The sequence below is a fragment of the Dipodomys merriami genome, unplaced genomic scaffold (assembly GCF_024711535.1).
Source record: "Dipodomys merriami isolate MVZ:Mamm:240054 unplaced genomic scaffold, mDipMer1.0.p SCAF_16, whole genome shotgun sequence".
Taxonomy (NCBI): domain Eukaryota; kingdom Metazoa; phylum Chordata; class Mammalia; order Rodentia; family Heteromyidae; genus Dipodomys; species Dipodomys merriami.
In genome coordinates this window covers 15,766,837-15,789,802 of record NW_027202937.1, presented here as the reverse complement: position 1 = coordinate 15,789,802, position 22,966 = coordinate 15,766,837, and the positions used below count along the sequence as shown (strand labels likewise).

Here is a 22,966-nt window from a genome sequence, read left to right as displayed (position 1 = left end):
TACTGACTATTTTGATTCCTGAGTGGAGGCCGATTTAATCTAATTAGTAATTAATTAAATTGTGCCAGTCCTGGGGGCATAAACTCAGGACCTGGGCGCTGTCCCTGAGCCTCTTTGTGCTCAAGGCTAGTGCTCTACCACTTGAGTCACGGCTCCACTTCCAGTGTTTTTTTTTTTTGTTTTTTTGTTTTTGGAGGAAGGGGAGAGGTTAATTGAAGATGATTCTCACAGACTTTCCTGCCCAGGCTGGCTTCAAACCATAGTCCTGGAACTCATTTTCCTGAGTAGCTAGGATTACAGGTGTGAGCCACCAACACCCGGCATTAAGCCAGATTTTGTAATGAAAAAACACTAGAGGATCTGCCTCATGGTCGCTGGGTAGGTCATGAACACCCTGATCTTCATGAAGAGATAAGAAGGAGCCCCCTCTGCCTACTCCCAGGGAAGTTTAAAAGGACAGTAGGAGAGAAAAAACAAACAAACAAACACACAGCAACATTTGGATGCAAGCCACAACTCTTGCTCATTCCACATACCTGGCCCACCCTTGGATGATGTTCTGTACTCTCAGCCCAAGCCCTGCCTTTCTCCTCACTCTGGGCTCTTCCACTGTGGCAGGCCTGAGTGGCATTACCGGGCCTCTCTGCCTCCCTCTCTCCGCTGTCACTACAACTTCTGAAATCTTCCCTAAGTAACCCTGTTGTGTCCCAAGTGGTGGTGGTCTGGAGGACTGCAGTTCAAAGCCAGCCTGGGCAGAAACGTTCACTGGACTCCATCTTCAAAATAGCTAGCAAAAGAGCAGGGCTGGAAACATAGCTCAAGCATCAGCCAAATAAACCCAGCCAGCACAAAGCTCTGAGTTCAAGCCCTAGTACTGAAATAAAAAAAAAGTAAGAAATCAAAAAGCCTCAGTATTGAGCGGGGGAAAGTAAGAAAACACAAACACCCAGATAGCCCTTAGCTCATGAATCAGTTGCATTCCGAAAGGTTTGAGAAGCTGCTGGTCAGAATGAAGAATAAGCTTTCCCACAGAAACCATGTTTTGAATGCCGGTGAGGTTACCAAGCTCTCTCATAAAGTCTGTTGAACTCAGATAACAAGAAATATTAACAGAGTGGAGCATTCCGAAAATTCCTCAATGTTATTTTCTAGGAGACATGCAGAGTAAGGAAAGAATATGATTCCTGGGAATGGGGTGGGGGGCCCAGCTGGCTCGGGGCAGGTGAGGAAACACAGGAGCGGGGCCTTTGCTGTCTGAGGCAGGGTGGAGTTGGAAGCCCCTTTTATAATGGAAGGGGGAGTGGTAAGTTACTAGCAGAGGGTGGGAAAGTGAGTGGTCCTAGGTGCTTATAAGAGAGGATCAATTCTTTATAAATTACTCAGTCTGCTGGGTTCCATGACAGGAACAGAAAATGGAAAGAGACAGGATATAAATCAGATACAGATTTAGGACCTCTCAGAAGCTCTCAGAAAAAAACAGTTTCCAAGATCCAGTCTTAGCTGAGATGAAGCAGGGATGCCAAGACTCTATGCATCACCACCATGCGTCTAGCATGTATGAGATCATGAGTTCATTCTCCAGCACAGCAAAACAAAGCAAATAAACAAAGCCAAAAGCCATACAGAAGGATGTTCAAAGTCATATGGCAAATCAAAGAAATGCAAATCAAACCCATGATGAGATACTAGTTTACAACGTGCTGGGATGGTTAAACTAAAAAAAGACTTAATACAAGTGTTGGCAGGGATGTAGAAAATTTAGAACCCTCCTACACTCCTAGTGGGAATATAAAATAGTGCAGCCACCAGGAGAACAACCTGGCCATTCCTCAAAAAGTTAAACTGGCACATGGGTTACTATATAATTCATCAATTCTGTTCCAAGGTATATAGCCAAGAGTTTAAAAAAGGACATACACATAAAGACTTAAACACAATGTTCATAATAACATTTTTATACTAACCCCAACATGAAATCAACTCAAAGGTTTATCACTTGACAAATGGATAAACATAATCTACAGTACAACCATCAATAGCATATTATTTGGCCATAAAAAATGACAATAGATATACTGACACATAAACAATGCAGATAAACTTCGAAAACACTACACAAATAAAAGAAGTCAAACATTAACTGATATTTATTGTATGCTTTCATTTAAATGAAGTGTCTGGAATATGTAAATACATAAAAATAGGAAGTAGATTAGTGGTTGCCTATGGTTAGGGCTTATGGGAGTAAGGAACAGAGAATAGCTATTAATAAGAATGTGATTTCTTTTGGAGGTGATGAAAATATTCAACAATCTGAATTTGCAGAGACCACTGAATTGTATATTTTTTTATTTTTTATTTTATTTTTTTTTTTGGGTCCGGTCCTGGGGCCTGAACTCTGGGCCTGGGCATTGTCCCTCAACTCTTCAGCTCAAGGCTAGCGCTCTACCACTTGAGCCACGGCGCCACTTCCGGCTTTTTTCTTTTTGCTTATGTGGTGCTGAGGAATCGAACCCAGGGCCTCAGGCGTGCAAGGCAAGCGCTCTACCACTGAGCCACCTTCCCAGCCCCTGTATATTTTTTTAAAGGCAAAGTTTGAATGGTATCTTAATGAACTTCTTTTTTCCCTAAATTTAGAAAAACAGATTGCATGTTTCTCTGTATCCACAGAGGGATACTTCTAAGACTAGCATCAGTGGTTCTCTTACTACAGTCATCCAATGAAGTCACCCTTCACTGCCAATGACTGAAACCCTTTGATTTATTTTTTTTTGCTTTGCTTTTCTTCCCCAGATGTGGGCATCTGCAGCATGTTCTCTGGCACGAGGTGAGATGTTCATTAGAATAAGCAAAAATAGCATCCCACCTACTGCATAGCTGTCACCCAGCCTCAGATAGCTTCTTGACTTTTTTCTTTTCTTTAAAAAAATGTGTGTGTGCGCATGTGTGTTAAAGAAATATAACTCCTCAAAAGGAGGCTCTTTCTATGGACAATTCTTGGGCCATGCTCTCTGGAAGGCTAGTGATTTGTTTCTTAGAACGGAAGTGCTTCAATGGTGGTCTGAAGATGGAAGGGTGGTCCTTGAGTAGCCATGAAATCAAATGTCTGCCACTCCCCTGTGCCCAGAATAGAGGGGAGGAATGGGCTGCAGCGGGGTGTGGAAGGTGGTGAATGCGGTGGGTATAGACTGCCCTTCCAGAAGGCAGCCCCGCCCACACCAGGGGACTGAGCCCACGCAGGGATGCAAGCCTATCCTTGTCAACTCTTTCCAGTTTTAAACAAAGCATCTGGACATGTGGATGTTATGTTAAAAAAATCTTTATTTTCTAAATGCTGGCAATCCAACTTAAAAGAGAAATTAAAATCATGTGTGGGAGCCAAACAAAACAATGGAGGGCTGAGTTCCAACTGCAGGCCATAAGCGCGTGACCTGTGTTCTAGGTGGTCTACGCCCTGGTTTATTTCACACAATTAACATCAAAATTTCAGATGGGAAAGCTTAGTGCTGAAATAGGACTTGGAGTTCCTCTGATTTAACCTCCCACTCTGTGTGAAATCTCAGAATTTAGGAAAGTTAATAATTCAAGCCAGAAACTTGCAGTTTCTTTGTTGGCATCTTTTTCTTCTCTCCTCTCCTCTCCTCTCGTCTCTCCTCTCTTCTTCTCTCTTCTCTTTTCTCTCTCTTGTTTTCTCTCTTTCTTTCTTTCCCTCCCTCCCTCCCTTCCTCCTTCTCTTTCTCCTTTCATTCCTTCCCTTCATTTCCCCTTCCCCTTTCCTTTTCCCTTCCACTTCCCTTCCTCTTTCCAATTGCAGGCTTGGGAGTGGGGTAGGGAGGTGGAGAGAAAGGTAGCTCCAGAGGAGCAAGCCAAAGATAGGAACTAAAAGGGGTTTGAGTGTTAACTGTTAACTTCTGGATGATTCTTAAGGCTAGCTACAGTCTTTTATTGGCCCAATTTGTTCAAATGAATCTGCAAAGTTGGAGCACAGGTTTCCCAGATTTTGAGAAGAGACAGAATTTTAAACATGGATTGGGGCTCAGAATGAAAGTTATCATGTTGGGGCTAGGAAGGTGGCTCAGTGATAGAGTGCTTGCCTTGCATGCATGAGGCCCTGGGTTAGATTCCTCAGCACCACATAAGCAGAAAAGGCTGGAAGTGGTGCTGTGGCTCAAGTGGTAGAGCGCTAGCCTTGAGCCGAAGAGCTGAGGGACAGCGCCCAGGCCCAGAGTTCAGGCCCCACGACTGACCAAAAAAAAAAAAAATATCATGTTGGACACTTGTGGCTCACACCTGTGGCTCATGAGGTTGAGATCTGAGGATCAGGTTTGAAGCTAGCCTAAACAAGAAGGTACGTAAGTAACCATCAACTAGCTGGAAGTGAAGCTGTGGCTCAAGTGGTAGAGTGCCAGACTTGAGTGAAAAAGCTAAGAGTCAGTGCCCAGACCCTAAAATTCAAGCCCCAACATGGAAACACACACACACACACACACACACACACACACACACACACACACACACACTTAATGCTGTCCAGTTCCATCATTTTACAAATGAGGGGACCAAGATCCACAAGCCTTATTCATTTAAAGACATGCCAAATGTTTCTGACTAGATCATAACATAGTTAAACTTTCTTTGTAAGCCTCAAGAAAGTGTATACTTTTCTCCAAAGTATATACTTGTGGATGGATATGAAGATTAGGAAAAAATAAAAAGGAGCTGGTATTAGTTGGAGTTTCTGCAGTATATTAATGGAATTACAAGACAACTAACGGAAGTTATTTCTAAATAGAGTTATGTAGTGATTCCTCATGGTTATCATTCCCAATTAATTTCTATAACACCTTCACTAGCTTCCATCTTCCAGTAAACCCCCTTTTACAGCTGCTAAGTGCTGGATTATCCCATATGTGTTTTGCCTTTTTGTTCCCCTCTAATGGAAAAGTAACAGATGGTGAGAAGGACAAGGAGGAAAAATGGAGGGATCCTGCAGACCTCACATTTACAGTCGGTCCCTAAATAATTGAAAGGCGCTTGTATCTTGGCACAAAATATCAAGAGTTTCAATCCTTTTGGCCACTACAGACACAGACAAAGACAAAATGGAACCCAGAAGAGCGTGAGGAGTTCTGTGCTTGGCTTGTATTGTTGAGTTTTTAAAAATGTTTTCCTATTGGTAAGGGCACCTACATGCAAATTTCATGAGCCAAAATAGGAATAAGAATTCTGGCAGTGACAATGACCTCTCATTAAATGCAGAGATAGTCTTGAGTCACAGAAAATGTCAACAGAAACCTCAGTTCTGGTAATCCCCAAGCTCTTTTATTTAAAAAACTCTTTTCTTTAGTTGTACACGAGCACCCTCCAAAGCATTCAAATGATAGATGGCAACATGGTCTCTTCTGCAGGGGTCCGAGCTTTTGAGTTTGATCATTTATTTGAGCTAACGGCTAAATTTCAGCCTGTCCCTCCTCTAGATGCAGTGAAGAACCTTCCAAACCTTCTATGTGTAAACCCAGGAGGGAAAAACAGTCCAGCAAAATGTGACAAGCATCGCTTCAAGAGCACCTTTGTGTTTGGGTAAGAAGCCCAAACAAACGATGCTGGGTTGTCATGACAACAGACAGACACATCATTTACACATCAGCTTCTGAAATGAGCACAAAATGGAATGGGATGAGAAAGGAAGAGTTGGATCACCCACATAGCCAAAAGGAATGGCATTCCTGGTTTTCCATAGAGCTCTACCAAGCATGTTACCTTTGGGTTATGCAATATTTCTAACCCAAGGAGAAAATTCACAAAGTGCTCTGAATAAACGTCAGGCCAATTCAGTTAGTCACTTTCATCAAATTCATTTCAAACACTGTTGAATTGATGACAAACAGTATTACAGTCATTGGAAAATGAAGCAAGTTCCTCTCCTTGCTGATCCTCAAAGGAGATTTCCTTAAGCTTTGTGGGGGCTCCTCTTACACCGGAAAGGAAGATGGCAGAGTAGAAAGACTTTCACAGGCAGTACAGAGTGAAGTCAATCTTGGTTGGAAAGCTTTCTCTTGAAAATATAGTTCTAAAAGTAAGTCATAAGTAGCTGTTCAGCCCAGCAGTCCGGGGAGGCAGTGGGTATCAACAATAGAATAGAATTTGAATATGGAAAAAGTCCTCAATTGTTAGGAAATGTAGAATGAGTAGAAGGTGGATCCCTGAAGGTAGATCTCAGTGGTTTAAAATCAAGAATAAGCAAGGAATGTATCCCCTTCCATTAGTCCTGAAGTGAAACCACAGGAACTCTATTCATGAGAAGCAAAATTAGCTTTATGTTCAATTTTCATGACATTTGCCATTGCAATAAGCATTCCTCAGCATGACTTAATTGCTGCTAAAACACCTAAGAGGGAAAAGAAAGAAGGAAAATAAAGTACTTGATGGTAAAATGACAAAGTACTGATGAATCTGGGAACAGTGAGTACTTACAGAAGGAATCAGCATCACACGCCACAGGCATTCAAGTCCTACGTCTGTTGACAACAAACTTGATTTATCACATTTCCCATTACTTGAATCATGAACCTTCATCAAAGAAGCTCTGACATGAAATCTTCCAACTCTTTAGTTCTGCTTTTATATCTTGTAATTATAAAATTTTACTAATTCTAATTTTAATTTTGGATTTTGGTCTCATGGACCTTTTTGCCCAGTCTAGCTCTGAAAAATGGATCCTTAGATCTTACCCTCCTGAGTAGCTGAGATTATAGGTGTGAGCCACTGGTGCCCAGCTCGTTATTCGTATCTTGTTGATGATTTGCCTTGTACTTACTAGACTTAGACATGGCAGATGAGATGAATAGGAAAAGAGCTAAAGAAAGTAGCTCTCCTTGCCTTGTATACATATTGCAAACTGGCATCCAGCCACCGAGCTGGCAAATATTTGTGGGGACATAAGAGGTGGCACAATGTTAAAAGGAATGTTGTAAATGCTTTCCAGGCAGGGCAAAAGCTCTGAAGTTTCCCGGTCTTCTCCATTCCCTACTGTCTTACATTTAGACTGCTTGTTTTTTGTATTACCTGCTCCAAGTCTTTGAGTTCAAAAATCCATGCAAATATTTGTCACGTTCTTCAGTTTTCTCCTCTCTGGTGGGTATTCAAATCAGGTTCTTTGTGTGTGTGCGCATGTGAGTGTGTGTGTGTGTGTGTGTGCGCGCACGTGTGTGCGTGCATGCACACATGTGCAAGCACCAATATTTAAAATACATGTTTCTGCTTAAAACTTCTAAGTAACAAGGGTTGTCTATAAATAACCTGAAAATACAAATACTTTGATAAAGAAATAATAAATACAAGTAATTAAATACAAATAATTTGAGTTTAAGTAATGGTGACCATATTAGTATCCTATAACTGCTATGATGTCCTTTTCCTATTTCATTTAGGTCGAAGTAGTTTGTTTGGTTTATAAAAGCTATGATGTGGGGCCATCTGGTGGTCACTACCCAGAATGCCTAAATTAACCTCGAAATTTCAAACATAATGGATGATCTTGGCTAATTTAAAACATTCCTCATAGGGTTTTAACATTAAAGGAGTGAATTGAACTTTGTTCTTCTTGGACAATTAGAAACAGTGAGGACACATTTTAAATCTTACTGAAGAAAATTCAGGGATGATTCACAATACTCAACCAAAAGAAGTTTGTATATGCTACCTATTGGATTTCTGTCATAATGGCCACGTGTAGTCACACTCACCTATAAACTTAGCTACTGGGGAGACAAGCAGAAGGATGGCAAGTTCAATCCAGACAAAAGTTAGCTGTAAGATTCTATCGAAAAAGCAAAATACAAAACAAAATGGCTGGGGACATGGCTCAAGTAATAATAGAACACATGTGCAAGGCCCTAGGTTCAATCTCCAGCACCACTGAAAACATATTTTTTCCTTTATATAAGAAATAAGACTTTTATTTTTATTTTATTTATTTATTTATTTTTGGGTCCAGTCATGGGGCCTGAACTCTGGGCCTGAGCACTGTCCCTCAGCTCTTCAGCTCAAGGCTAGCGCTCTACCACTTGAGCTACAGCGCCACTTCCGGCTTTTTTCTTTTTGCATATGTGGTACTGAGGAATCGAACCCAGGGCCTCATGCATGTAAGGCAAGTGCTCTACCACTGAGCCACCTTCCTAGCCCCAAGAAATAAGACTTTTAAATTCTGGTTTTCATTCTCCATTTTTGATAGAGAATAGAAATTTCTTTCCCAATTGCTTGATGTCACCCTATAACCCATCCAACAAATGTAGTTGACAATTTTAGTCACTTGTTCCATAGAAATTTCCATATTCTACATTGTGCTCATTACTTCCTCACAGTATTAACGTGTCCCTCCATTCTTTGTATTCTCTATAAACTAGTAGTAAGATCTAGACGAGAATATATCTTAATTAGATTCCAGGTCAGTTATTGGCTAGACTATTTCATAGGGGAAGCCAAGTCAAATCCTAAGGCCCAGTGATGGTTTGTGTTATGATTGATGGGTAGATTCATGTGATATGAACTGGATGCAATTTAGTGATTATGTACATTTTATTGTTGTTTATGGATTCCTTTATCATTTATGTACATTTTCAGGACCAATTGTTACTAGTTTCAATAAGTGTGATTTGGCAAGATGTATCAGGAGCCTTAAAACATGAAGGCCCTTTGGTTTATACCTAGTGTCACACAGAAAGAAATCTCCTTTTATGCAATACAGATAATAATGACACAAAGATGTAAGTTCTAGTGATACCAATAGATTAAATACTTATGATAGCTACCATATTAAAAAAACCCAGTTTTTAAAGAAATTTTAATACAATGAAAATAGTTCTGTAATATGGTAGTTGAAAGAAGTAGACTACCAAAATGTATATACCATTCTCTTAGTTATTATATATATATATATATATATATATATATATATATATGTATGCATTGAAATGAAAGACTAGAAGACAGTCTTCGAAATATAAGTAGTTATATCTAGACAGTAGGATTATAGAGTATTTTATTTTCTCCTGTATTTTTATTTTTGTAAATTATCTTATTAGTTAACATTAGTTAACATTCCTTGAAACATTTTTTTCTTTTGGGGCTTGAACTCAGGGCCTGGGCACTATCCCTTAGCTCTTTTGCTCAAGGCTACAGCTCTACCACTTTGAGCCACAGCACCACTTCTAGGCTTCTAGTGGTTTATTGGAAGTAAGAGTCTCACGACTTTCCTGCCCAGGCTAGCTTTCAACCACAATCCTTAGATCTCAGCCTCCTGAGAAGCTAAGATTACAGATGTGAGCCACTAGCAACTGGTGAATAATTTTGATTATTGTTGGGATACTAAACCAAGTAAAATATCTCCTTTTCTGTTAGTGAAGTATGTGCAAGCAGAGATACTTTTCTCTCAACCAGAACATCCTTCTGTCTTAAAAAAAGAAAATAGAACACAGTAGGAATTGGAATAAAACATACAGAAGGCTGAGATAACTTACATTTTCTCTCTGCTAATTGCAATTAATCAGTCTTCTCCAAAGCAAAATTTCCCCTACCGTGCCCAATGAATCAACTTAAAATTGTGGTTCAGTTCTTACTATGAGTGTCAACATAGATTAAGATGGATGTGTCTGCCATTTGTAATGGGAGTCCACAGGCATTTCTTGCCACCAGTTCTTTTCCTGGAAGTGACAATTTCCAACCTTCGACATCCTAATATCTACTTATCATTTTGCAAAGTCTGACAACTTCTTGTCCAAACCACTTATTAAACCTTTAATCTCTGCTTCCTCTTCTATTACCAAAGTGATAAGCATTCAATGTCCAACACTTAGCTAGCCCTGATGAAACAACAGAATGAAATGGCATTCACAGTTCTATCAAATCAGCTTTTAAAATGTGAGAATGAATCTTATTTCCTGTAACTATATGTGGAGTTTGTAAGCTCTTTGGGGCAAGATTCATATCTAGTTTATTCCTGGATTGCTTTCTGCCCAGGGCCTTGCTCATCTCCTGGTGTTTGCTGCTGATGGATTAAATTGAGGGGGAGGAGGAAGAAAAGATAAAGGATGCATTCCTGGACAGGGTGACTCGGTGAAAGAAGTTGAGCTCTGAGAGTTAAGGAGCCGAGTCTGGGGTAAAGGATGGAGGGATTGGGTGAAATTACAGAGGGTAATGACTAATGAGGCAGGACTGTAGAAGATTCCTATGCCTGGCTGACGAGTTTGTTTGTAGCTTTAGTTGGTGAGATACCAGACTAAATTCAATCCTATTATTTCCCCCCTTTTGAAAGTCTCAGCAGTGATTGAGAACCAAACATAGGACTTTAGATGCTAGGCAAACATTCTACCCTAGTCTTAAATTTCTTAACTCCTTCAATTAAATAACTGTAGTTTGGTTATCTGGAGGAATAAAATGTTCAACTTAAAAAAAAAACCAAAGCCAGGCACTGGTGACTCATGTCTGTAATCTTAACTACTCAGGAGGCTGAGATTTGAGGATCATAGTTCAAAGCCAGCCCAGGCAGAAAAGTCTGTGAGACTCTTATCTCCAATAAACCACCCAGAAAACTGGAAGTGGTGCTGTGGCTCAAGTGGTAGAGCACTTGCCTTGAACTGAAGAGCTGAGGCACAGTGCCCAGGCCCAGAGTTCAAGCCCCACAACCGAAAAAAAAAATCTGCTTTGGGAGTGGGGGTACATGTCTGTAATCCCAACACTCAGGAGGCTAAGGCCGGAGGAGGATCCTGAATTGGAGGCCAGCTGGAGCTAGCTAGTAAAATCTAGACTTAAACAAACAAACCAGCAAACAGAACAAAACAAGGCAATCAAAACAAGGCTAACAGAAAGTGGTCTGCAACTATATAGAAAAAAATAAGTTCATACATTGAAGTATAATTTATATGGGATGAAATTCATTCTTTAATGGGATAGTTCTAAGAGTCCTGACAAATGCACACAAGTGTAACTACCACCACAGTCAAGACACAGAAGTTCCCTTGTGAGCCTTGTGCACAACCCTGGAAAGCCAATTTTTCATTTTCTGGCCTTACAATTTTGCCTTTTCCATACAACTAATACATTGAATCATACACTATGCAGCCTGTTGAGTCTGGCTCCTTTCTCTCAGTATAATGCACCTAATATGCATTTGAGACTCATTTCTTTCCCTATTGAGTAGGGATGCATTGAGTAGATGATGCATTTCTTTATGTGTATGTTGCTGGTACTGGAGACTGAACTCAGGGCCTTGTGGGTCTCTATCAGCTGTTTTGCTCAAGGCTAGTGCTCCACCACTTGAACCATTCCCCCATGTCTACCTTTTTTGCTGGTTAATTGGAGATACGAGTCTCCAGGTTTTGTCTGCTTGGGTTGGCTCTAAACTGTGATCCTCGGATGTCAGACTCCTTAATAACTAGGATTATAACCACAAGCCATTGGCACCCAACTTAACACACTTACCTTCAATTAGCCAAAATAATAATTCTAGAGTTTAGGGACTTATGTGCTAACTTTCCAGGACAGTTGAAGACTGAAGAGCAGCAGCAGAAACACAACAAGCACTACTTGCAGTGAATACAATTGTAGGGCAGCCAGAAAAAGAGAATAGTGAATGCCTTCCATTTCTGTGTCTGGGAAGTAGCCCCCAAAGACTCTCCAAAAGAAAGGAGCTTGACTTGCTTCCCCTTGATGATACTGCTGTGGTTCTGTGTCATGCAATTCCAAAGCTCTCCTGAGCTATGACCTCCCAGGGCATCAGCTGACCTTGCTTCTGTGTCCTGTCAATACCTGGCTTCCGTTTTCCTTCTTGTGTCGATTGGCCTTCCTCACCCACATGGGCAGTCTCGCTTTCTAGTCACTTATTTGAGCACCAAAGTTGCCATCCTTTCAGACCAACAGCATTCATTCTCCAAGGCCAAGTTTGTGACTTGGTTGACTACGGCTGGGTACGCAATCAGGCATGGTTGGTTATGTCCAGCTAGCCTTCAAGTAAGCCCCTTAAAGGCAGAAAGGAAGAGCCACAAAAGCAAGAGAGTAGTGGGGGGTTGAGAAGTAGGGAGGCAGAAGTGGGAGGTAGTGTGCCTGTGGGTGGGCTGAACCAGATCAGAAACCACCTATGCCTCATGCCCAGTCCCACACAGGTCCTGCTATCCTCGTGGGTGGCAGAAGTGCTGCGAGATGGATTAAAACCAAGTCAAGGAGAAAAGGTGATTTAAAACGTCTACTTACTTAGCTTTAGCCTCTAAACAAAGAAATTGAAATGCCTGTGGTGTTGAAATTGTGTGCTGCTTGGAGATAATACCTTAGAATTCTGTAGAAGCTCTGTATGGAACATGAGTGCTTGGAAAACTGGGGGCTGGGGAATCCAGAGCACCCTGACAAGGAGGTGTGTGTGTGTGTGTGTGTGTGTGTGTGTGTGTGTGTGTGTGTGTGTGTGTGTGTGTGTGTGTGTGTGTGTGTGTGTGTGTGTGTGTGTGTGTGTGTGTGTGTGTGTGTGTGTAGGCAGTTAGAAATGACAAGAACAGATAAGAACGATTTTCTGCCTTCCCAACCCCTCCCCTTCCCAGCAGCAGTTGTGCCTTAAAAGAAGGGAACATTCCAGGCACTGATGGCTCATGCCTATAATCCTAGCTATGCAGGAGGCTGAGGTCTGAGGATACCGGTAAAAAGTATGCATACTTTTCAAAGACATCATTTATATGAATTCCAGAGTATGAATGGTCTCGACTTGAGAAATGAGTTTTCTTTGCATTGGTGACCTTCCTCTGTAAAATGGGGACAATCGTGTTCTTAGATGCGAGAGCAGGACTGTTTTAAGGAAAACTCAGAAGGTTGTCCTCAAACATCTTGAAGGGTCTGAAGCCAGAGTTCTGTCTGAAAGGATGCTGGCGGGAGATAAGAAGCTGAAGGTCTGGAGGAAATAAATGCCATGTGTTCTCCTGTAGATTAGGGAATGCCTGAGAAGAGGCAGATCTGTGTGGCCAGCTTTTCACCCCTAGGCCACCCTGGGGCTGCTGCAGTGGGTCAGGGTCTGTTTGCTGACATTACTGGCTCAGCAAGCCCAATATAGCAAGACTGAAAGAACCCACTGAGGCAAATGACATACCCTCGAATCTGCTGGTTATCTATTCAGCCTGATGCCATTAAACTTTTTTTTTTTTTAACAAATTAAAAAACATAAAAGCAAGCCCATGAGGAACTTCTTCATTCATTTTACTTTTAAAATAGAAATCAAAAGCTGGGTACCAGCAACTCACACTTATAATCAACTTAGCTACTCAGGAGACAGATCTGCAGATTGACATTTGAAGTCAGCTTGGGCCAGGAAAGTCCATGGGACTCTTATCTCTAAGAACCCACCAAAAAGCTGGAAGTGGGGCTGTGGCTCAAGTGGTAGAGCACTAGCCTGAGTATAAAAGCTAAGGGACAGTGTCCAGGCTCTAAGTGCAAGCCCTAGTATCAGCACATATGCAAAATAAGAAACAAATAAATAACATTTTTAATGGTTCTGCACAGCTGGCTACATATTTCTGTGTGCATTCTCTTAATGTAATAATTATTATGTGGGCAGATTTGATGAATTGAAGTCCTCATAGACTATATTCATGAGGCAGCCCAAGCTCAGGGAAACAAAGTAAAGTATCCAGAATCACAGAGCTTAATGAGGGGTCAAACCTGCAGAAGATCTTAAAGGGAAGAAACTCCAGAATGAAAGATGAATTCATCCCTGAACTCACCAGAGAATCAAGTCCAGGATTTAATTATGGACATACTACTGTAGGGTGATTTCTACTTCTCCATGTGTGGAGCAGAAGGACATGTGTTCATGGTTCTAGCTCCAGCAGGAAATAGCTCAACACTTCAGGGTGGCCATGCTACAAATGGCAAACTAGGAGTGGTCCCTTTTGGCTTATTTGATACAATTTTCTGGGAATGTTTTGGACCATAGGAATAAAAAAGGTTAGTAAATAAATGTCTTGGACTCTGTTTCCCTTAGTCTTGCCTGACTCTTCGTTATTCAACCTTATGTTTAGATGCTAAGGTCCTTCTTGTGTTCTCTAAGGTCCATATGTTAAAGGATTGGTCCCCAAGGTAGTACTACTGGCTAATGGTGGGACCTTCAAGAAGGGGAGCCTAATGAGAGATCTTTTTTTTATTTTTGCCGATCGTGGGGCCAGAACTCTGGGCCTGGGCACTGTCCCTCAGCTCTTCAGCTCAAGGCTAGCACTCTACCACTTGAGCCACAGCGCTACTTCCGGTTTTTTCTGCTTATGTGGTGTTGAGGAATTGAACCCAGGGCCTCATGCATGCAAAGCAAGTACTCTACCACTGAGCCACCTTCCCAGCCCCCTAATGAGAGGGTCTTTAAGGCAATGGAGGCTGTGTTCTAAAGAAGACTCTAGGATCCCAGTCCCTTTCTCATTTTTTTTCTCTTGTAAGTTGAGTTTCTCATTCTTTCCCCAGCAATAGAAAGCTGACTAATAAAAGTGCTTCTTTCCACTTCATTCTATGATGGAAATCAATGCCAAGACACATGTCTCTAGGCACAAGACCATCTCTGGTGCTTCGGAAACCACCCTTGAAGGAATTGAGAACAATCTTGTTTCCCAATCACCCTTTAATTCATAAGGGGTGGAAAATTCTCTTCAAAGAGAATATGACCAATCATTTTCTGAAAATAGATATACAAATCCTCTTCAGACTGGCCTGACCTTTTAAACAGCCAAATTACATCTAGGGATAGAAGGCATTTGAGCACGGCCTCTGGGATGAATTGCTTACATGGAAGTTTTAGTTCCCACCCGATACCATCCATTTTACAATTATAATCATTTTTTTGTATTTAAGTGAATCAGATCAGATAGTGAAATTCTCCTCCAACTCATCAGTTTGGATTTGGCTGCACATATCTGGTCTGGAGATATGTATTGCTATTAAGAAACATAAAAAGGTACTCAGATTATGTTGTCAAATGAAACAGCACGTTGCAGAACATGGCATTAGTCCTATGAAAAGAATATATTTAGAATATGTTCTGTGAATACTTGTGGTACAGGGTGGTTGCTAGGAGTTCTAGATTACTTTCTTCCCTCCCTCCCTCCCTCCTTCCCTTCCTACCTCTCTCCCTCTTTCACTTCCCTTCCTTCCTTCCTTCCTTTCTTCCTTCCTTCTTTCCTCTTTTCTTTCTTTCCCTTTCTCCTTTCTTTTCTTCCTCTGTCCGTTCCATCTTTACTTTCTCTTCCCTCCCTCTCTTTTGATGTTGAAGGTATTGAACTCCAGGCCTTGTACATGCTAACCATTAAGCTACACTCACAGCTCCAATCATTCTATTTTTATAGTGTTTTTTAAACAACAAAGATATGTTAGTTTTATGTCAGATCAAAACAAAATCAAGACGTTTTATACTTCAGTGCTGCTACTCAAGTTCACAATTTTGACAGCTGATGTGAGTTTGTGTGTGTGTATGTGTGTGTGTGCGCGCGCGCGTGCACGTGTAATTAACATTGTCTTATTCAGTGAAGAAATCCCTTGGATCTTGATATTTCAGAGGAAAAATCTGATCCTCACTCTGTGGCTTGAGCCAAGGTTAACATATCAAGATGCTTCCCATCCCTAAGAACCTCCTCACTCCCAAGTTGCTACACTAGCTAATGCTTCTGCGAATATGCAGTTTCGGCTTTTTTTCTGCCAACCAGAGACCAAGTTCTCTTGAACTCCTTCTAAAAATAACTAACCTGAAAATAAAAGGCCTGAGGATCCCACCAAGTTCTGAGTTCTCTAATCCCTTTGCCATTTTCTCTCTCTATTCTTGTTTGCAAATTTGTTATTGCTGCCTTTTCCTCTCCTTCCCCTTTGCCCCTAATACCCTCTCTTTTGTTTGTCCTTGGCTAGAGATAGCTGAAATATCTGGGCAGATTAATGCTCATAAAAAGAGAGCACTTTCGATTGGATAAATGCCCAGGAATGGGATTGCTGGGTCATAGGGTAGTTCTATGTTTAGTTTTCTGAGTAACTTCCATACTGCTTTCCAGAGCAGTAGAACAAATCCCATTCCCACCAACAGTATATTAGTTTCCTTTTGACTGCATCCTTGCTAGCATTTGTTGTTGTTTATTTTCTTGATAGTGGCCATTCTAACTGAAGTTAGGTAGAATCTCAGAGTTATTTTGATTTGCATTTTCTTTAGAGCCAGAGATGTTGAGCATTTCTTCATGTATCTATTGGCCATTTTAAATCATTTTTCTGAGAAGTCTCTTTTTAAGTCATTAGCCCACTTATTAAATGGGTTGTTCTTTCTTTGAGGTTTAATTTTTGAGGATTTAATTGTTTGAGCTATAAGTATATTCTGGACAGTAGGTCCTTTGTATAGCTGTGGGTTTTATATTTAGCTTGTTAGTTATGTCCTTTGCTGTGCACAAACTTTAAGCTCGATGAAATCCCATTTATCAAGTCTTTCCTGGATTTTTACATAGAGAGTTTTGACCTGTGTCCAGAAGCCTTGCCCATTCCTGTAATAATTTTATTGGTTTTGATCTTATATTGAGGTCTTTGATCAATTTTGAATTGATGCTAGTGCAAGGTGATATATGAGGATCTAGTTTCCATTTTCTGCATGTAGATATCCAGTTTTGGTATGACCCAGCAATCTTACTCCTGGGCATTTTTAATCAAGGTTACAGTGAAGGTACCAGCACAACTATGTTCATTGCAGCACTATTTAGCATTGTCAAGGTATGGAATCAGGCCAGATGCCCCTCCATGGATGAATAAATCAAGAAAATGTGGTATGTACACACAATAGAATTTATTCAACTATTATAAAGAATGATATTGAAATAAGTTGGGCAGTATGTGAAAGTGGTTACAAATGAGTTAACTGAAGTATAATAGACTCTATGGAGTACTCAAATAGTATAATCTCTTAGAAAGACTAGGTCAAAGCCCAACAAAAGCAATACCAGGAAATAGGTACATCCGAGAGAGGAGTGGGGGCCAACAGGAGTATGGAAGGGAGGGAAGGGAGGAAAGGGACAGAATACAGTCAAAAATTCATGGTATATACAACAACACTAAGAAAAGAAAAAAAGGGGGCGGGTTGAAAATGGGGTGAGAATATTGAAGGGGTGACACTGAACAAAATGAATTGTATTCATAAACTGCTTTGTTATATGGCAATTCCTTTGCACAACTACTTAAAGGTAATTTTTAAAAAATAAAGAATGATAAGAAGGGAAAGTACTTTTTAATCAACAGAAGCACCTTGAATTATTCAAAGTCTCTTATTCTTTCATTTCCCTTCCTTTTAATTTTTTTTGTTTTTGTGGCTTGTTTAATTTCCAAGAAACTAGACATTTGATAATGGGATATTCAGGAGGGAGGAAGGGAAGGCCATATGAAGCAATTGTTCTTTTGGATGATGAGAAAATAGGCAATGTCATGTTTGTAGGTATAGAAATAATTCTTACACCAGTACAAATCAATCAGTATGAATCACTGATTTATACTGGTGTGTGGGACTAAGGCCCAGAATAGCCATAGTTTGCAAATGTTCCCCCTTGAGCTATTTTGCTCAAGGATAGTGCTCTACTACTTGAGCCATGGCTCCACTTCTGACTTTTTTTTTGGTGGTGAGTTGGAGATAAGAGACTCCTGGAGTTTGGCTTTGAACCACAATCCACAGATCTCAGCCTCCTGAGTAGGTAGGATTATAGGCATGAGCCATCAGAGCCCTCTATTTTAAACTTTCTCAGCAGGAAAAGAAATAAAGCAAATGTTAAAAAATATTTAAAAAATGTAAAGTTAAAGTTTAAAAAAAATGTAAAAAAAAAGTTTAAGTGATGACAATACAGGATCTTCATACTATTTTCTCAGCTTTGGGATTTGTCGGAAAGTTTTTCATAATGAGAAATAAAAAACAACAACAAAAAAGCTAAAACAAAAACAAAAACAAAACCCTAAAGCTTTTCAAAAGCCCCAAACTCTAGGTTCGGTTGAAAAAATTGTCCTGGGTTTTGAGCTCGGCAGAAGTCTAAGAAGAGCCATGACGCTTGCCCCTAGTACACGTAACTTGGGATGTCCTCATTGTTGATGTGGGCAGGACTTAAGAATTAATAAGCTAATCTTTTATTACCATTATGTTACGTGGTAAAGATGAAGGACTTTGCAAAGTAATTGAGGTCTCTGATCAGTTGGTATTTTGAGCTAATCAAAAGAGCTATTATTTTGGGCATTAAAGTCTTGTCCAAACAAGTAAGCCAGGCCCTTTAAAGGAGACATGTTGCAAGCAACAAAAGACCCTCCTTTGTAGGTCTTGACAAGCAAACTGCCATGGAGTAGGGAGGACCATGGGGAATGGGCAGGGAACAATGCCATCTCAGGCCTACAACCCCAAGGAAATGAAATTTGCCAAAATCTATCCACCTTAGAAAAACATCTGGAGCCTCAGTTGAGATTACAGCCCCAGGCAACACCTTGATCTCAGCATGGGGAGACCAGTGGATGAGTAAAAGGCCCAGCTAATTTATGACTCTGACTCATGGAAACTAGATAATTCATAAAGAAAATAAACATAAAAATAAAAGAAAGAAGCAATAACACTTAAATGCAGGTCTCAACTAATAAGGCAGTACTAATTGATTAGTGATAGCAGCCTAGCACACACTATTATAAAGGATTCTAAGGCTGGGTCTGGCCTCCTTGGAGAGAAGAGAGAGGTGGTTGATTAGTAATGTCTGTATGGGCAGGGAAATGATAACATATGCACTTCCTTCTGTTAGTGCTTGTGCAATATACAAGTTCCCTCTTGTGTATATGGGGACATTGAGTTTACTAATTTGTTTTTCTTAATGTCAGAATAAGGTAATAAGGCTTGGATCCCCAAGTTGTGAGGATGGGGGAGGGTATCCTGTGAGAATAGCCTCCGATTCAGATGTCTGGAGAAGTTATCAAGAGAGATTTTTAGCAACTGTAAAATGTCCCTAGCTGGGACGCTAAGCTGGGGTTTCTGGTGAGTATCTTCCCCATTATTCTCTCCTTTCCCCTTTTGTACTATCCCTCAATCTCCTCCTTTAAACACACACAGGTCTTCTCTGAGTAGGAAAATAACATGCTAAAATGTCATTTAATCATGTCCCTACTTCCTGGACCCCAATGCATCAGGCTCTTCACCGTCTTGGGGAAATGTTAGAATTCCCAAAGTTAGGGTAGGGGGCCCAGTCTGTAATCCTAGCTATATAGGAGGCTGAGACCTGGAGAATCAAGGTTCAAAGCCAGCCTCGACAGAATAGTCTGCTTGGCTCCATCTCCAAAATAACCAGCAAGAAAGCCAAGTTGACATCATGGCTCAAGTGGTAAAGTCCTACCTAAGCAAGCTGAGCAAGTGTAAAGCCCTAAAGTCAAATTCCAGTGTGGGGGAAAAAATTCTTCAAGACACTTATGCCAAATATCTATTAATATAGCACCTTTACATCTTAAAACCATGCACAGGCCAAGTCTAATGGCTCACATCTCTAATCCTACCTACTTGAGAGGTGAAGAGAGTACAAGCAACAACAAAAAAGATCATAGTTGAAGGTCAACCTATAAAACAAGTTAGAGGAACCCCATCTTAACCAAAACAAAAAAACAGAAAAAACAGAAAAAGGTAGGCATAATAGCATGTACCTGTCATCCTAGCTAAATGGCAAGTATAAGTAGAAGGGTATCCATCCAGGGTAAGTAGTGCATAAATGCAAGAGCCAGTTCAAAAAATTCAAAGCAAAATGGACTGAAGTCCTAGCTGAAGGGGCAAACACCTGCCTGTCATTTGTGAAGTCCTGAGTTAGAATTCCACACTGCAACAAAACAAATAAAAAAAAACACGCACAAATCACAACACAGTATCTCTCTGCAATAAAGTGTACAAGCCCTTGTTTTCAGTGTGTAGGCTGCCTTCCCATCCATCCATGAACAACCTTGCAGATCCATACTCCCCCTATCCAACCAACACATTCCTGGCATTCCCTTAAGCCCATGATGCACAGCCACGTTAGGATTGATATAGGATCAGGCATCACAAAACCTGAAGTTCAAACTCAAGGTGGTTGCACGAAATGTAAACTTATAGGGAAAGTGTTAATCAATCAAAGTGAAGGCTCTGTGATCTTATTTATTCATTCTTCAGTTAAAATAATTAAAGAAAGTGTGTGTGTGTGTGTTTCTGGCTGCAAAACATTTCCTTGTATTCAGGGCACTATTTGGAGCCAGCTCTCCATGGCTTCTGAACTACTGAACTGGGACTGTGTTTGGCATTTGCATTCCCAAACCACTCATTCATCTTAATTTAACTGTCTCCACCAGGGGCTTTTAACACTTGAAGACGCCCTGACATGTAACTAGGCATAAATAACAAGAGCATGACAGCCCTCTAATGACAATACCCACACGGAAACTCAGGCTTGGTAACTGGTGACCCACAGTAGTCATACTGTGTGTCACAACTTTGGAGATCACAGTGGTCAAATGTTAAAGAATTAACCGCCAACATATAACTTGAGAACTTTCATTTAAGAATTCATTTTTTTTCTGAACAGTTGAAAAACCTGGCAACTGGACATGTTCCCCAATGAAAACGACAGGCCAGTGTAATTGAATGGCAATTTCCCCACCCCAGCCCACGTACCTCATTTTTTTACCCATTTACCACACTCTCTGCCATTTCTTGCGCCTCCCTATACTGAGGCCAAATGCCAGTTATAATCTATCATTGTGGTTTCATGGTTGTTTTTCCTCATGACAGAGGTGAGGACAGATCCCTTTCATTCATTGCCTCCTCCCCCGCCCCATGGGCCCCTTGAATTTGCTAACACCTGAGATTAATAAACCTCTCCAGCAACACACTAAGTTATTACTTGTTGATGGGTAATGGATTTGGCACGTATGGAGAATGCTTTTTTGTCTTCGATGATTATTTTATTGTTCCCACTCTCCACTTGATGCAAGAGGGAAACTTTCCTGTGAGTCTGATTATCGAAGAGACACATACAAGTAAGCCTTTAAAAGAAACCAATCCTTTGCATTTTCCTCCTTCTTCCTACACCTGTTTGACACATGCCACGTTTTCAAAGTTTCTGATCCACAGGACTCCTGGTTGGGTACAAATACTTCTTTCTGTTTTCCATCTAGATGAGAAATACAGAGGCCTGCTCCTGCCTGCCGCTGCGAACAAAGCGTATCTAGTTACGTCGAAGCGGGGCAGCTGTGAGAAGGAAACAGGAAGAGGGAGAGGGTGGGTGAAAGAGGGTCCGGACCATTCATTGGAAGAGGGTATGGGGAGGGAGAAAGGAGCTGATGCACAGCCAGGGTGAGAAAACGAGGGTTCTGGGAGAGAAAGGGGCGGGGGAGACAGGCTTAGGGACAGACTTGGGGGACACTCACGGTTGAGCCGTCGCCTCCGGATCCTGTCCCTCCATGGCCTGTTTCGGATCCAGTGTAATCTCGAAGGTAGCACCATGTCAGAAGCCAAGGCCGTGCCTAGGACTTGGTCATGACAGCCAAAGGGTCTCGTAGAAATCCCAGAAGTCAAGTCTAGATGCACAGACTATTTTTTTTAAAGGTTAAAAAAACAAAAAAGCCTCCCTCCTCTTTGTGTTTTGAATTTTCTTTTCTTTCTTGAAGCTGAGGTTTCCGTTGAGGTTTATCTTGCAGCTCGGCCTTGCTTTTCCTTCCCCTAACTCCTGCCTGGCTGCAAGGCAGCTGCCACGCTGAGCTGCCCAGGCCCAGACTTTCTGGCCGCCTGTGCAATGTTTTATGCATGAACTTGACGGGGAGGTAATGTATTCCAGCAGAGAAGATCACCGGGCTCCTGTGTCTGCCCGCGTGTCAGAGGAGCCCCGCAGTGGCTGCTGAGGGCAGGTGTCTCTGCAGCCGTGGCTCAGGAATGGCCTGAAATGGGAATCCCGCTGCAATCTAGATGGGGAGCAGGGCTCGGTTGCCAGGCTCTCAGGCCAGCGCTGCTGGAGCCCCAGTGGAGCGACACCCCTCACATCTGACATTTATTTACTGCTGGGTCCCTAGAGCTTATCATCGTGTCTAGCACTTGGGAAGTGAACAATAAATACTGTGTGTGTGTGTGTGCACGTACATGCACGTGCTAGTATTAGGGCTTGAACTCAGGGCCTGTCTCATAGCTCAGGGTACTGTCCCAGAGCTTTGTCACTCAAGGCTGGCTCTCTACCACTTGAGTTGCAGCTCTACTTCTGGCTTTTTGGTGACTAATTGGTAATGAGAGTCTCATGGACTGCTTAGAACTCTGATCCTCCAGCTCAGCCTCCTGAGTAGATAGGATCACAGCCACAAGCCACTAGTGCACTGCACACAAAGTCAACCTTGTTTTGTTTTTAAATTAATAGACTCTCTTTCTTCTTCTTTAAACCACATACTCTCTAAAGTCTCCATTGCATGAATGACCTGTCACTCACCGTCCTGATGTACAAGATGAGTGAGAACAACTGAACGCTGGGGCGTCAGCCAGTATAGTCAGAACTAAAGGAGAGGGCCTTGAAAAGTTTGCATTTGCTGAGCACTGGTGGCTCATGCCTATAATCCTAGCTGCTCAGGAGGCTGAGACCTGGAGGACTGTGATTTGTAGTCAGCCTGGCCCGTGAAATCCATGAGATTCCTTCTCTAATTGACTAGCAAAAATCTAGGCTGCGGGGGCGGGGAGGGAAAGTAGGAGAAATATAAGGGAAGGGGTAACAAGTTTAACAACAAATGTACTTATGACCTTAATTACATAACTGTAACCCCTCTGTACATCACCTTGGCAATAAACAAAGAAAAAAATTTAGGCTGGAGGCATGGGTCAATTGGTAGAGTACCAGCTATTAACAAGTAAGATGAGTGAGGACCCAATGTATAAGCACAACAAAGACAAGAGAAAGGTTGCATTTCTTCTTCTCTTGTGAATTTA

General features: G+C 41.4%; 1 protein-coding gene across 2 annotated transcripts in view; it reads right to left on the bottom strand.

The window, feature by feature from the left end:
- Ripor2 (RHO family interacting cell polarization regulator 2) overlaps positions 1-21,717 on the bottom strand; it is a 180,307-nt gene extending 158,590 nt beyond the window's left edge. Inside the window, exon 1 of one of the 2 annotated variants that reach the window (XM_070024447.1) lies at positions 21,433-21,717. In XM_070024447.1, coding sequence (XP_069880548.1) covers positions 21,433-21,508 — 76 coding nt within the window. In that variant the 5' untranslated portion in view covers positions 21,509-21,717. The remainder of the gene's footprint in view (positions 1-21,432) is intronic. The other variant, XM_070024443.1, reaches the window with a different exon arrangement.
- Between the last annotated feature and the right edge of the window lie 1,249 nt (positions 21,718-22,966).